Source organism: Crocodylus siamensis, chromosome 14 (assembly GCF_052110815.1).
Source record: "Crocodylus siamensis isolate JL-2025a chromosome 14, ASM5211081v1, whole genome shotgun sequence".
Classification (NCBI taxonomy): domain Eukaryota; kingdom Metazoa; phylum Chordata; order Crocodylia; family Crocodylidae; genus Crocodylus; species Crocodylus siamensis.
This window is the reverse complement of record NC_143408.1, coordinates 11,022,170-11,038,269: the sequence shown is the minus strand read 5'-3', so window position 1 is coordinate 11,038,269 and position 16,100 is coordinate 11,022,170. Positions and strand designations below refer to the sequence as shown.

Sequence of the window (16,100 nt, the reverse complement as noted above, 5' to 3'; positions counted from 1 at the left end):
GGGCCTTATGGCTACGGGCAAGCAAAACTTGGGGGCATCTGAACCTGAAGCCTCTGGGCCTGGGCCTGCAAGAAGAATGCCCGCCAAAGGATTTGGAACCATCTAAAGCCCAAGATGGGGGCGGATGATGTTTGCCAGTAGTAGGACCACTTGGTTCTGGACTGACTCATGGATCTGGAATTGATTTGGTTGATTTGGCTTGGAACACGGAAAAATTATTTTAAAAAAAGCTGTGATTGGCTCTCTATATCTTCCTCTCTATCTCCCACTCACTTTCTCTCTCTCTCACTTGTCATGACCTTCTGGTTTGTATGTCAGCATGATAATGATTCAGTTCATGACAATTTTCTCTCTTCAATGGCTTTATTATCTCCAGTCACTAGAATATATATAGTACATAAAAATCAAGCAAATGTACAAGAAATGTAAAGGGAACTAACACAGCTACATCATGACTTCATGGAAAAATGCTTCAATCTTTTCTGCTCTTGCATGTAAACTAGACAGCAGAGTCCTGGAACCACAATAGTGAATTAAAGCATCAGTCCATAAGATTCAGCAGCTGCCCTGTCCCCTTTCTGTGGAGAAAGGACAATGCATGTTTCATAAAAGCTTGATTCCCATAGCAATACTCTCAGGGAGGTGAGACCTCTATGTAACACGGAGCTTAGGGGCCCCTATTACTTTAAGAGAAAGACTGCAGCAGCTAGAGCCCAAGCATCTAGACAGTAGCCAGATGTGAGAAAGCAGGCAGCAAGCAAATGCTGTTGCCTAGGCAATGAGTCGCCCAACAAGATAAAGGAGCATACGTGCAGCCAGCCCAGGCAAGTCTTCTGACTGGAGAGGGGAAGCGCTGATGGGAGCATATAATTAGGGCCTGAGCCAGGTCAGGGCAGCCTGACGCTGAAGGTTGCTGAGGAAAGAGCTCTTGGGCAGGAGAGCTGCAGAGATGCTCCCAGCTGATATCTGGGCTACTCTAGGAGTAATGCAAGTACAATGCTACTGACTTGCAGGGGAATGTGACCAAGGGCAGCGGGGAGCTTTGTAGGATAGCCAAGGAACTGGCCTTTATTTTCAGATCTAGTTAGGAGCTTCGGTTATAGCCTGAGGGCTTATTCCTTTGTTAAAATTTTATATTGGTAGTTTGGGCTGGGACTAAGAGATGGTGGAGGTCCTAGCAGAGCCTGGAAGCAGGGCAGACGGAGCCCAGGAGCAGGGAAAAGTAGACGTGATGCCAAGGTGCAGGATGGAGACAGAGTCACAGGAGGTTCAGTGCCTAGGAGTAGGGTGGAGGCTGGAGCCCAGAAACCAGGTCCAGCACAACGGGCCTGAGCTAATAGGCTCAGCAAGAAAGGGACGGAGGATGAGAAGGCCAAGGTCCTTAGAGGGGAGATTGATCTGCAAGGCAAGGATGTGCCTACAGGGGAGGTCGGAGACCACAAAATTAGCCTTTAGGCGATTAGTGTCCAGAGGGCACAGATGGGCCTGGAAGGTTCACGTTGCACTTGAGGGGCAAGACTGAGACCAGTGGGGTCCACGAAGGGCCTGCCAGCTGGAAGACTGACAAAAGCTCATTTGAGGACTATTAGGCAACCTCCTCCCTTTTTATAAATTAACCAATTACATCAAGGTGTGGCAGGAGGGAGAAAAGGGAAGGGTACCTGTAAAGCCAAAGTGGGGCAGGTGCTACGTGGCCACCAGGGAGCATTGCGGCCACTGCTGAGGCCTGGCACATGCTATACTCCAGGTCCCCACAAATGCAGCAGTCTCCTAAAATGTCTATTTTCTTGTTTCCTCCTGTCTCTAACATAATGATTGGAGAAACGGGTTGAAAGGGCAGCGCTGACTGTTGGCAATCCTGCTTATCTAAACTGTGATCTAAATAGGGCGCTGAGTGCTTGGGCTCCAGATCCTATCTCAGTCTTCTAATCCCATTCATGGAACAAAGTGAACACCTGAAAATCTCATACCTAGGGAGAGCTAGGATCTCTCCAGTAATGACACTGTTGCTGTGGGACACATCCACCTTTCTCCAGGAAGGTGGAGACTTCTCTAGCTTCCTTTTAGCTAGTCTCCTTGACTTTCATTCATACTTACGACTTAGTAGGGGATCCTTTCCTGCTCAAAACATGAAGCATTTATTTTCTATTTCTAATCATCAGTAGTTCTATGCCTGTATTTCCATGAATGTACTCTTTAGGATTAACAGATTCCTGCCAAACACTACTACTCGTTAAGACTGCAAGTTACAATTTTTGGGGTTTTATCAGTTGCTCAAAGTATTGTTCAAGATAAACACAGATAATAAAAAACTTGTTAAAACCAAGTCTCTTTGATCCCTTCTATCCCTTTCTTTTTCAAAACTACAACATAAAAAATACATTTTTTTGGATAGCAGAACAAAAGCAACCTTTGCACATCTGGTGGCAACATGCAATTTTGGTTTGTGGGAAGTAGAAATGTAACTAGGAAATTAAAACTATATCCTTCCCTGTCCAAATAATGAGCAACATAGGACAGTGGCCTGAATTTGATATAGGCAGGATCAGCAGGAAGTTTAGCCCATGCTATCTTTCTTTGGCATAGCCATTGAATAAAAAAGGGGTTTTGGTATTTCGCTGCTGGGCTCCATTACTTTGGATACAATTGTTGTTTGTAATGTTGTCAAAATGCACCATCCCATTTTTCTCCTTCTCCTCTTCACCCTTGTCACTTTCTTCGCTGTCACTTCTCATATCCTTTTCCATCTGCAGAAGAGAGATATTTAAATCAGTTGCAATGCATATAATGAATGCTTTCCCTTACGCCCTTTCCAGGCTACACAGAAATAGGCTCCAGCTATTCCTTTGATTTCAATCTATGTGAGATTCCTGGTTGATGCAACAAATTGTTGTACTTGTTAATAAGCACCCTAAGGTCATAGGAGATAACTGAATTAGGCCAGGAAGGATTTTTCTTTCTCATTCCCACATCAGGTCTGGGTCTGGGAAGCCCTTATGTCCCAGCCTGTTGCTATCACAAGCACCAGTTATTTCCACACAGAGAATCAACTTCCTTTGACCAATGAAGTTGGAGGAAGCAAATGTATCCAGAAGATGCACAGGTATAACTGCAGGTGTGACTTTAAAGTGACTTCTTTGAATGGGTGTAGCATTGTCTATGAACAGTCTCACAGCACTTTAAATCTAGTATACATCAATTTTGCTTGCATCTACTAGATCAATATAACTCAATTTAAAACAGAGCAAACTATACAATTCTGTGTCATTCGAGCCTTAAAAATAAAAGATAATGAAGAGAAATAAACTTTATTGTCCTACTGGTCAGACCCAGGAGAGCAAACATGGCAGTTTGCATTATAGTTCACTGGTGGCAAAAGGAGGAAGAGGAAGAGGAGCCAGGCACCAGATCCTGCTTCTGGGAGAAGTGAGGTTGGTGAATTTGGTCTGTGTGTTTGGTGAGTGTTTGTCTGGTTGTTTGTTTGGAGGTTTTGCCTTAAGCAGGTGGTGCATGCTTCTTGTTAAGTAATTGCTGCCTGTAGCCTCACAAGTCCCGAATAAGGGGGTGAAGCTAGCCTAGGTCCATGAAAGCACAAAAGAAAATCCCCTAAGGGTGTTTACAGACACACACACACACACACTTTAATTAGAGTGGATCCAAGAGCCACATGTCACGTGGAGTGTCACATGCATCAGCATCCCCACACTGAAAAGCGCTGGCAGGGGCACTTTAGCCAAAGCTCATCTAATGAGCTTTAGTTAAAGTGGCCCCGCCACCATTTTCAGTGTGGGGATGCTAATACACATGACACTGGAGTCTGCTGGAGCGCAGTAATTACTGAGCTTCAGTAGACTCAATTAATTGAGTCTAATTACAGGGTGTTGGAACAGCCTCACTACATACGTATATGCACCCTAAGTGACCAGGAGAGCACAAACAGGACAGTTTTCAGGTCAGTTTGCCTCCTCATCAAAGAGAAGCCTTCAAGTTAAGTTGTTCCTTTTAATTAAGAGAGTAACTAATCTAGTTATCTTGCTGAAGTAGCTAAAACTGAGCACCTAGGCAGCTTTGTAGATTTTAAAAACAAAACAAAACAAAAAATGGTGCTTTATTTTAAATTCGGCACACTCAAATGCCAAGTCCTGCACATGTCCAAAAGAGGCAGTGTGTTACTTCAACCTGGCTCTGAAATGTCTGTAAATATCAGGTACTTTAGTGGGGCTTTTTTGGAGCTTTTACTTAATAGCAGATTGAATCAGCTTTAGCTGAAAGCACCAAAAAGCGCCGCTGAAGCACCCAGTCTATACAGATGATGCAGAGCTGGGTTGAAGTAACGCATTGCTGTTTTCGGGAAAGTGTGGGTTTGTTTGGTTTTTCTTTTGTCTGCAAAGAGCCTTAAAGTGCTTTGTTTAATACAGTAGTCTCCAACCTTTTTATGGTGAAGATCACTTTTTGGAAGTAAAGGGCACCCCAGGATTCCCACCCCCCTCCTGCCCTGCCTTGCCCCACCTGCCCCCAACCCCACCCCACACACCCCTGGACCACAGAGTGTCCCAGACCCAGCCCAGCTGGGCTGGGCTGGGGTCAGCTTCCACTTCTGTGCCATGGCTATGCTGAGCTGTGCCTGCCCAGTGGCCAGACAAACATGGCGTTGGCGGGGGGAAGTGCTGGAGCACTGGGATGGAGGAAGAAGAGTTCTCAGAGCCTGGAACAACATTGGTGGCAGCCTTGGAAAGGAGAGCGGCAGTTATGGGAGGGTATGGCAGTGCACCTGTGGGTGCTTGTCACCTTAAGGGCCTGAGCAGGCTGTGAGGCAGCCTGCATATGGCTGCAGAGCGAATCAGGCAATCACATGACAGCCAGCATGATGCCTGATTGGAGCAAGGCTGTGCCGCCTCAGCACAAGAGCAGGCCCTGAGGAGTGGAGCCAGTTGTTGCTGCCAGAGTAACGTCTCCTGTCCAGAGTACTGCTGCTCCCAGGAACATCTTGGAGGGTCAGGGTAGGAACTATGGGGGTGGAGGAGATTCCTAGTCCTAGGGCATGACCTAAAACTATACCCTGCTGGGGAGGGTGGTATGGTGGGGCTGCTTCTGGCAGGGCAGCCCTCAGGAAATGCCACATCTGTGCCTCCTCTAAGATGAGGCTCTGGAAAGCTTCAGCCCTTGCTGCCTTGTGGGTGACCCTGCGGAGGGGAAAGGGTAGGGAAGCATTCCCCAACAGAAAAGCACAGGGCCCAGGCATGTCGACAGACACCTGCGGCCTGAGTGGGCCGTAGGCTGAGTTGAGGCCCAAGGGGCGTAAGGCCTAGAAGCCCCAGTGAGGGGGCACAGTAGTGGCCCCAGTGAGAGGTTATAATAGTGGCCCCAGTGAGTTTTAGTGTGTGAGAAAAGACAAGAGAAAGGACACTAATTATTTAAATGTGCACGGACATGCTTGAGATGGGAGGGATAGAAAAATGGTTGGAGAATTATGTACAAAAGGTTATGTATGTTGAGAAGATGTGTGATAAATACAGTATATCGGCAAGGTTGTGGAGAACTTGGGTGGTAATAAAGGTGGATGAGAGGAATCTAAGTGGGATATGGACTTACCACCAGTAAGCCAAGTAGGGCCACACTGGGGTTTACAATTTATTTCGTACAGCCTAAATTCTGTAGCTAGTGTGGGCAGGAAGGACACCTGGCAGCATAGGGGGGCTGTGAGAAGCTTCGGTTCCCGATTCGATTCAGCCCGATTTGGTGGCTGAATCTGAATCGAATCAGGAGATGCTTTAATCTCTCTGAATCAAATTGGAACCCTCCAAACTGATTCGGAAAGACTCAGAGATTCAGACACAGAGGCAGCTTTAAATGTTTTTTCTACATACCTCTAGGTGGCAGGGGCTGATGATTGCTGCAGTGCTGGAGCACTTGGAGCATCACACAGAAGCACGTAGGGCTCCCCAGCGCGCTCGGCAGCAGACCCAGAAGCAGACCAGAAGCAGTTTTGGGTCGGCCGGGGAGCATGTGGGGCGGCCCCTTCGTGCCCCCAGCTTGGTGACTGGTGCCTCCTGGGTTTCAGGAGTGGGGGCACTCAGGGTCCCCCTGCAGCTGATTGCTGAGCTGGGGGGGCACAGGGGGTCCCCCCCAGCATGTTCCCCTGCAGACGCGGAAGTAGACTGGAAGCGCTTCTGGGTTCACCCCCGAGCACGTGGAGGGTCCCCCCACACTCCTGTGGGATACTCCATGCGCCCCAGCATCACAGTTCACAAGCTGTGCCTGCTACCTCAAGGTATGTAGAAAAAACTTTTAAAGCTGTATCTGTGTCTGAATCACTGATTCTCTGAATCAGCATCAAATTTTCAGATTCGGATTTGGCTGAACTGAATCAGGGACAGTGATCTTAATCAATGAATTGAATCACTGTTCCTGATTTGGGCCAAATCTGAATCGAATAGAGCCCACCTCACACAGCCCTACATCATACTGACAGTATACAACATGCTAAAGATGTGAAAGGAAACAGGACGGGGGTGGTGGAGTGCCAAGAAATACTGAAGTGTGTTATTTGCAGGGAAGAGGGACACCTACAGCGCCAAAGCCCATGGTCCTTCTCAAATACAGCTAGATCTACAGAGGAGCAGCAGAGACAGGAAAGGAAAAGTGGGGAAGAAGATGTTGAGTCAGGATGCATGACATTGGAGGACACACTACAAGAAGGAAGAGCTGAGCAGGAAGAGAGTGAAATTTCAGTAGGTGAAGTGGTGCATCTGGCAACAGAGGAGGGAAAAGAAGGAAAATTAGGTGGAACATGTGACTTTGAGATAGAGAAGAGAAAAGGGAAAGAGAAGAGAATGATACAGAAAGGAGGAGGAGTGAGGATAGAGCAAGAGAAAGAAGAGAGCCAAATAGGGAAAAGCAAGAAATTGCATGCTATGAAGCTTAGAAAGAAGGTGGCAGACAGACAGATTGGGGGGAGATGAATTCACGAAAAGCTCATCTGAGCTAATGTGGTCTGGGTCTAATGGAGAGGAAAAGGGGGAAGGGAAGCAGAAATGTGTGGGGAAGGGGAAAGGGGAACCTTTCTTAAATGTTAAAGCAATAAAACAAATGGCAAAGACTACAGAGGTGCTAGGAGAGGGAGGCTTAGAGCTGACGGTGTGAAGCAGCAGCATAGAAGACTCGTAAGGTGGTAGAGATGTGAAATCTAAGTGGACAAGCATGGTTTTGTGTACTTCATCTATAAATGCCAGAAGCGTGTTATCGAGGAAGAGGTGGGATAAGATTATGCCAGTATTGAGTGGTGTAAAAGTGGACATAATACATTTGCAGGAGTGTGGAATCTTATGGGAGAGGGATTACAAGCATTTTGTAAAGAGATGGGGATGGGGACCATCATGGTAGGTGGGATCAAATACAAACAAAAGCAGCCGAAGTTGCAGTTTTGCTCAAGAGTTACCAAGTAGAAGTGTGGCAAGTGCAAGTGATTGTGGAAGGGAGACTGCAATGGGTGGTGGTGGAATTTGAAAAGAAGATGTTAGAGATTTTTAATATCTACGTACTGGCTGAAATAAAAGGAAGGATCACTCCGTTTAAGAAATCAGAGGTGTATTTAGGCAGAGGTAGGTAGCAAATTCTGGTGGGGGCTTTCAATTGCATTATTGAGGAGCAGAGTAGGAGAGGAGATGGAGGTGAGGGAGAGCTAGACAGCTCATCAAAAGTACTGATTAATATAATAAAAGAAGGAGGTTTAAAGGATGTATGGGCTGGTGAGAAGGTGATTACGAGGATGGAACCAAGTGGGAGACAGGTGTTGAAGTCGGACTTCGTATTAATATCAAATGGGCCAGGGACTGGAAAGAAGGAGATCTTAGCTGTGATCTTCAACGATCACCAGATGTTGAGAATGGGAGTGAGTTTTGAACAAACAAAGGTAGGCAGAAAGGGATGTGGAAGTTAAGTGTTCAATTATTACAAGGCAAGAAGACCTGTCAAGAATATGTGGAACTGTATAAAGGATGGAGGATTCTGTAAAAATACTATAAAAGCTTCTGGGAGTGGTGGAAAATAATAAAGAGAAGAATAAGTGATTGAGTGACTGTTTAGCAGATGTGATACAAGAAAAACAGACGTGTCATTCTTGAAAGCAGGATATACCAGACCCTATGGTTAATGAGATATGTCATATTGGATGTACAAGAGAGGAAAAGAAACATAGTAATAATTAATTTAGATCTAGAAAAAGCTTATGATAAGGTTGAACATGATTTCATGTTTGAAGTATTGTAGAGGATGGGGTTTCCTGCGAAGATGATCAAAGTTCTATACAGTAAAGCAGGAAGTTGAGTACTGTTAAATGGTTACTTGAGCAAAGCATTCCCTATACAAATAGGGGCAAGAGAGGAATGCCCGCTGTCCCCATATTGTTTTGTGTGCAGGATGGAGCCATCAGTATAGAGAATTTGTGAGGATAAGCTGATAAGTGGTGTGAAGATAGAACAGGAGGAAGAGAAATTAGATGTACAATATACATGGATGATGTGAAAATACTGGCACAGGACAATGTATCAATTGGGAGGTACTGAAGCATACTGAGGACAATGGTGAAGTATCGGGCAAAATTAAATACGATAAAAAGTAAGTTGATGGGTGAAGGGAACTGGGAGAATTTACAGAAGTTTGGGCTGTTGGTGGTAGAGGGTGAAACCAAGATCTCAGGAATCCTAAGGGACACTGAAGAGAAAAGAACAAAGGTGTGGGAGAAGTTAGAGATAAGAGTGAGACAGATATTGGGATTATGGAGTGGTAGAACACTATCTTTTAAGGGTAAAAAGGTGTAAGAAGAATAAGGTATTGTTGTCGGGGAGGTTGTCAAATGTTGTGTTGGTGTAGTTTCTTTTAGTTGTTTTGTAATAATAATAAAAAAGGTTCCCATCAGTATGATTGCCCCATATGGGCCATGTTTTTATAGTCATGTACAGTGTTAGCTGCATTCAGTCAACCTTATAGTTGGTTTCCACTACTAAGCACACACTGGTTCTGGCAGAAATTTAATGATAGACAGGGTGCATCTACATGAAACATTGATTGTGCAGTAGACTAATAGTTTCATAGTTGGTCGGGTCGGAAGGGACCTGAGCAGATCATGAAGTCTGACCCCCCGCCATGGCAGGAAAGACTACTGGGGTCAAACGACCCCAGCAAGGTGTTCATCCAGCCTCCTCTTAAAGACCCCCAGGGTAGGAGCCAGCACCACTTCTCTTGGAAGCTGGTTCCAGATCCTAGCCACCCTGACCGTGAAGTAGCGCCTCCTGATATCTAGCCTAAATCTACTCTCTGCCAGCTTGTGACTGTTATTCCTGGTCACTCCTGTTAGTGCTCAGGGGAACAGAGACTCCCCCAATGCCTGCTGGTCCCCTCTGACTAGTTTGTAAATGGCCACTAGTTCCCCCCTCAGCCTTCTCTTTTGAAGGCTGAACAGGTTCAGGTCCCGTAGCCTCTCCTCGTAGGGCCTGCCCTGCTGCCTCCTGATCATGCGAGTGGCCCTTCTCTGGACCCTCTCCATGTTGTCCACATCCCTCTTGAAGTGTGGCGCCCAGAACTGGACGCAGTACTCCAGCTGCGGCCTGACCAGTGCCGCATAGAGGGGGAGGATCTCCTTGGACCTGCTCGAGATGCATCTGTGGATGCATACCAAGGTGCGGTTGGCCTTCCTGACTGCATCCCCACACTGCCGGCCCATGTTCGTCTTGGCATCAGTGATGACTCCAAGATCCTTTTCTTCCTCTGCACAGGACTAATATTCCTGTGCAGCAGCATCACATGGCAAATACTGTGATACAATGCTATTGTGCAGTCCTTGTCACAAATAAAGGCATTGGCCGGTGCTGAGCAGTAACTCAGGTTACTGTGTATTTATTTAGTACTTGTTTATATAAGTACTAAATAAATGCGGAGTAACCACTGTGCAGTAGCGTCTTGTGTAGGTAGTACTTGTTTATACAAGTACTAAATAAATGCAGAGTAACCACTGTGCAGTAGTGTCTTGTGTAGGTGCAGCCGCAGTGTATTTAAGGAGCTTTCCTTTTATGCAAATGTAAAATGAGGAGCTTTTTCTCCCATGCTGATCAGGGCAGAAAAAGCCTCATTTTATATTTGAATGAATATGGTAATAACAGTAAAGAATTTTTCAGCACAGGGATGAACATGATTTGTTGCAGAGGAATCAACATGGTTTTCTTAAAGGGAAATCATACATCACTAATCTACTAGAGTTGTTTGAGAGTGTCAGTAAGCAGGTAGATGAGGGTGATCCAGTTAATCATATATTTGGACTTCCAAAAAGTTTTTGACAAGGTTCTCCATCAGAAGCAATTAATGAATTTAGATAGTTATGGGATTACAGAGAAGGCTTACTTATGAATTAGAAATTAGCTTAAAGATAGAAAACAGAGTGATTACAAATAGTTAGTTTTTGGGATGGAAAGAAATAAACAATGGTGTCCCCTAGGGAACTGTTTTGGGACTGGTGCTGTTCAACATTCATAAATGATCAGGAAAAGGGGGTGAATAGTGAGGTGGCCAAATTTGCGTATGACATAATTATTCAAAGTGGTAAAGATCAAGACGGACTGCAAGGAACTACAGAAGGAGCTGGCACTATCAAGTGAATGGACAAATGAGTAGCAAGTGAAATTCAGTATAGATATATGTAAAGTAATGCAGATAGGCAAAAATAACCCAAATTACATGTTTGGTCACATCCCCCAATTTGCAGGCAACACATCTGTTAATACAACCCAGTATAATATCAGATATTTTTTAAAGCAACAGCACACTGTTGATTCATATTCTGCCTGACATTCACTATAACCCCTAGGTGCTTTTCTGCAGTACTCCAGCCTATCCAATCATTCTCCTGTTTGCATTTGTGCGTTTGATTGTTCTGTCCTATGTGCAGGAGTCTGCACTTATCCTTACTGAATTTCAGTCATTTTTGGACCATTTTTCCAATTTATCAAGGTCATTCTGCATTCTAATCTTATCCTCCAAAGTGCCCTCAATTCCACCCAGCTTGGTGTCTATTAGGGGTGTGTGAAGCGGGCCATATTCGATTTGGATTTGGCCTGATTTGGGGGACAGTGATTCAATTAATTGATTTGGATCACCGTCCCGATTCTATTTGGCTGAATCCAAATCTGAAGATTCGATGCTGATTTGGCCATAGACACAGCTTTAAATGTTTTTTCTACAGACTTCAAGGTACCAGGTGCAGCTCGTGAACGCTGAGATGGTGGGGTGGATGAAGCATCCCACAGGAGTGCGGGGGACCCCTCACATGCTCGGCAGTGCACCCAGAAATGGACTGGAAGTACTTCTGGTCCACTTCCGGGCCTGCTGTCAAGCGTGTGGGGGACCACCCCCCCGCATCCCCCCAGCTCAGCAATCAGCTGCAGGGGGACCCCAGGGCATGGCAGGATCCCCCGCACACTTCGCAGTGGACCCAGAAGTGGACTGGAAGTGCTTTTGGTCCACACTTGGGTCCGCTGCCGAGTGTGATGGGGACCCCCCTACACTCCCAGGGGACGCTCCATCTGCCCCACCATCTCAGCATTCATGAGCCACCTGGTACCTTGAGGTATTTAGAAAAAGCATATAATGCTGTGTTTATGTCTGAATCATCAAATCTCTCCGAATCTCTCCAGATTGATTCGGAGAGATTAAAGGGTCTCCTGATTTGATTCAGATTTGGAGATTCAACTGCCGAATTGGGCTGAATCTCTGCTGAATTGAATCAGCGACTGAAGCTTTGCACAGCCCTAGTGCCTACAGGAGTTGCTGGAATCCAGATGAATACAACTAGCGATCAGGTTATATAACAAAACACATATGGGCTCTGCTAAAAGCAAGGACCAAAGTAGGCCTTACTGGCCTTGGGGTTGCTCTAACCTGGTTTAATTTGATGCAGAAAGGCTGGCTGGGATACGAGGGTGCTATATTGCAGGGCTAGCTGCAAGGCAGCTCCCCCACTATAGCACCCCCAGCCATCCCCATCAGCATCTACATGTCTGCTGCGACAGGGTAAATAACTCGGCTGTAAGATAGTATTTGTGTCTGGCAGAACTATCCTATGGTGGAGTTTATTAGTTTACTCTGCCCTAATAACATCACACATGTAAACAGTGATGTTTTACTGCAGAGCTAATTAGTCAGCTCCACAGTAAACATTTCATGTAGATGAACCCACTGAGAGCTAGTTAGGCATACCACATATTGTTTATATGTAACTGCTGGGAAAGTTAGATGCTTAGTCCTTATGCACACTTTGCAAGGTTAATGGAGAGAGGGGAATTGATAAGACCGGTATAGTATACTAAAGCACTTAGGCAAGGATCAGAGTGACGAGGTAAATATGCTTCCCTATTTGTTGGGAAGGTTCCAGTAACTGGTGCAAACTGGAACGTGAGAGCACCATGTACCAGCTTGTCATGGATGAACAGGCTTGTTTGTAGACAATAAACCTGGCTGAGATTTGCACACTGAGCTGTGGTTATGCTTTCTGCAGTAATAAGACTGTTAGGGGCATACATGGCATGTCAGAGAAACAGCATCACAGACAGCATCCTGATAGCGCGTGCACCAATCATCCATAATGAAGAAACCTGGTGTTACCAGTAACACTCAAATGGTAACATTAATGGAGTCAGATGGCAACACTGATGACCCCCTTCTGATAATGCTGTTGTCCACAGATTCCCATCCTCCAGGCCAGAGGTCAGCAACATATGGCCCATGGATTGGATCAAGCCTGCAAAGCCCGGTGGATTCAGCAGAGCACTGGTGGCACAATGTTTTGGAGGGGGCGAGGGGGCTTTCTAAATGCTCTGATTACCAATATACAACATCACAGAGAAAACCAAAGCAGGATATTTAGATGATCAAGAAAGAAACAGAATGTCACCTTTGGAATACACAAGGGTTGGGGAGAATCCATCACAAATGAACTAATGTGCTCCACAGCAGACCAGAGGAAACCCCCTCCCCAAAGAGTATGGGGACTGCAAGCTAATTCATACCGTGCCAATGAGGATGAATTTGTAGACCATGTGAATGATTAAGCAGGACCAGAAGACATGGAGCAGCTGCAGTATCATCAGGAGAGCATTCATGAAATAATATCCAAAGAAGGGCTGGAATATCTCCATGGAGTAGTAGTATGTGTTGTAGAGCACCCTGCAGGACAGAAAGTATCTCAGTCAAGACAGGAGTGAAATCTCAGCAGGGACAGTGCAAAGTCAACCTTACAAGGTTCAGCTCTAGCCTCAAATAAAGGTTCAGGTCTGCATATATATGTCCCTACACATATCATTTGGAAACTCACTTTCCACTCCCGTCTAAGAGTGAAATGGGCTTAGTTTCTTTGTTGAACTGTATGAGCTCTCTCCATTTCAGGTTTGTGACAGTGACTTATTCCATCTCACTGACGGTTTTATATTTTATTTAGACAAACACTAGAGTTACTAGCATATCTTGCTAAAGCACTGGCCTAGACTCATCAGAGCACAAGGCAGCAGGGTCAACAGTCTCTGGGACAGTGTGGAAAATACATTTCTGGGCCAGATACTTAGAAACTCATCCTATAGAGAAGTCAGAAGGTCAGGTAGCGAAACACTGGGTTATCTGGCTCTCTGCCAGTACCCCTTGTAGCTCAGTTCAGGGGGAAGTTGGGTGTGGCTTGGAGGTGGATGTTATGGGAATGCAACTACACTTTCATGACCTTTGGGTGCGGGGGGCATCACAACCAGTGGAATTTGGGACAGCCATGACATGACTAGGATTTTCAGTGCAGTTGTGGATGCTCATTCCAGTAACATTTGGGGTGAATAGCTAGTAAATTTAGTACAAATAAAAGCAAATAGTTATCACACTAGGCACTGCCAGTGCCAAAAGGTACCCAGCCCCAGGGCCCTTAAGTACAGTAGCCTAAGCTTTAAAGGGTTTTAATAATCTGGTGACAAACAACATAAATAATTCTATAGGCAGAAAAATGATGGTAATGATTTGGCTTAGACTTGAAAGAATGTGATTGTGAAATCCCATGCCATGTGATTTCTCTCCCATCATGTACAGCATCATCCAATAGGGTCTAATGCTTTTCTCTCATCATTCTGGGCTGTTGCCAGACACAGAACCCTAACATCTCATACTCCTTGTTAAAAGCACCCAGTACTCCCCCAAAGCACGCAGTTTTTAAAGTCCAGTTGAGCAAGATCTGCTGCTGCTAAAATGAGTGACTTGTTGCTTTAATTTTGGGTGACAGATGCTTGATACTGAGGCTGACTCCTCTGGACCAAGGGTAAATCAGGCAGATCAATAAAAGGACAACGACTAAATCATCTACATGGAAGAATGATTCCAACCTGCTCTGTAACCTTCCTGCATTTTTCATAACTTCACTCCTGAGATCCTCTGTACTCTGCCTCTTAGGCCCCACTGCTACACACTGTACTGAGGCAGGACTCCCTCATTATGTCCAGGGCCGTGTAAGTGTGACTTGGTGCCAACTCAAAGCCAACTGGAGTCCAAGAACATTTCCCTAAAGTGTTCTTTGGGGATTGAACTCCAATGAATTCTGAGCTTCCCATTAGGTTGAAAAGAGCCAAGGCTTGATATTAAAACTGATGAAGTTTGTATGTTTAGCTGATTGCTTGTTTTACAGTACAGTAGTATTTCATTTTTCATATAGATAAGGGAAAAGAACAATGCTGCCCCAGAGCAGGACGTTACACATATGCAGGACAGCAAGACAGCTACACAATTAATCAGTGGGAAGGGAATAAATTTAGGACAAAATAAATGTAGACCCCTCATAAGGCAAAGCTGTCACTGGAATTACCAGGAGGTTTGCTCAGAGACTACAAGAAGAATATGGTCTTTCCATAATACTAAATATTTAGTTATTATTTTCTATTGCCCTACTGTCCTTTTGTCACATTTTTCACTCCATGGGAAAATGCTTTCCCTCAGATGACTGCTGTTCCTGTTTCTTCTTTTTCTCCTGGCTTTCTGCCCCATTCTGTTCTCTAATGGTCTCCTCTGATTTTCCTTCTCTACAGTACTACCAATTCTCAATCTACAGGCTTCTTTCTCTCTGCCCACCTTTCCCATTCCCTCCACTGAGGCAAACAGTGACTTAATAATGAATGAAAACAGTAAAACACCATTTCAAGTTGGAACATCAATCATTTTAATAGGGAATAGGGAAATTCACACTACTCCATCATTTTTTGGCTGTCAGCAAGCTCAGCAAGAAGACTTGTCTTCTGATAGAAATTTCAGAAGACTTAGAAGTTATGTATGCATATGGGGTGAAGTATCCAGGTTGTAGTCATATTCCTCTAGAGGCAAAAGCAATCAGGACTTGTGGTAGAGGTGATATCTTTCATTAGACCAACTAGATTTTTGCAAAAAAAATTTCTACCACGAGTCTTGATTGCTGTAGGTATATGGGAACAGTCAGTGGACAGGTAATGAGGGATAAAGAGGAGAGACAATGGCTTAAGGAGACTTGTGGTAGGTTAATAGCCTGGCAGGTCAGGGGATGTAGGGAATAACCTCCTGGAAGCCTCTGAGAGACAGACATGCACAGAAAGTTTCCAGGCTGGGTGAATGTCTCTAATCTGTGAGCCAACCAGATAGACTTCCATGGGACATGACTGCCCAGCTCACACTGATACAAAGTGCAACAGAAGCATGCAACAGCAGCCCTGCTCAGAAGAGTTATGTATTTTCTTGGGCATGAAGAAAGCAGAGACTGCTGCTGGAGATTCAGCATTGGGATGACTACTTACGACTCTAGTGCTTCACTGGGATACATGTTTGAACCCTGCAGACAGAAACACAGACTCACTTGTAGGGGAAAATAACCAGGCGTGTGATAAGGAAAACAGCTGAGAAGATGATGAAGAGACCGTCACAAACTCTTTTCCACTTCATGTAGTTGACTATCTTAGTTGGCTGAAAAAGAAAGAAAAATAAAACAGAACAGGTGGAAACAGCCCGTCTGTATGTGCCCACATGTGCCACTTCTTAGACAGAAGGGAAGCAGTCAGCATTCATGT

The 16,100-nt window shown here is 45.1% G+C and overlaps 1 protein-coding gene across 3 annotated transcripts in view; it reads right to left on the bottom strand.

Moving 5' to 3' along the window:
• Window positions 1–344: 344 nt before the first annotated feature.
• Window positions 345–16,100, bottom strand: part of CERS4 (ceramide synthase 4) — an 80,279-nt gene continuing 64,523 nt past the window's right edge. For all 3 annotated transcript variants that reach the window (XM_090027312.1, XM_090027314.1, XM_090027313.1), the window contains exons 9-11: window positions 15,890–15,996; window positions 13,056–13,212; window positions 345–2,747 (exon numbers count right to left, since the gene is read on the bottom strand). In XM_090027312.1, the coding sequence (XP_089883438.1) occupies window positions 2,568–2,747; window positions 13,056–13,212; window positions 15,890–15,996 (444 nt within the window). In that variant the 3' untranslated portion in view covers window positions 345–2,567. The remainder of the gene's footprint in view (window positions 2,748–13,055; window positions 13,213–15,889; window positions 15,997–16,100) is intronic.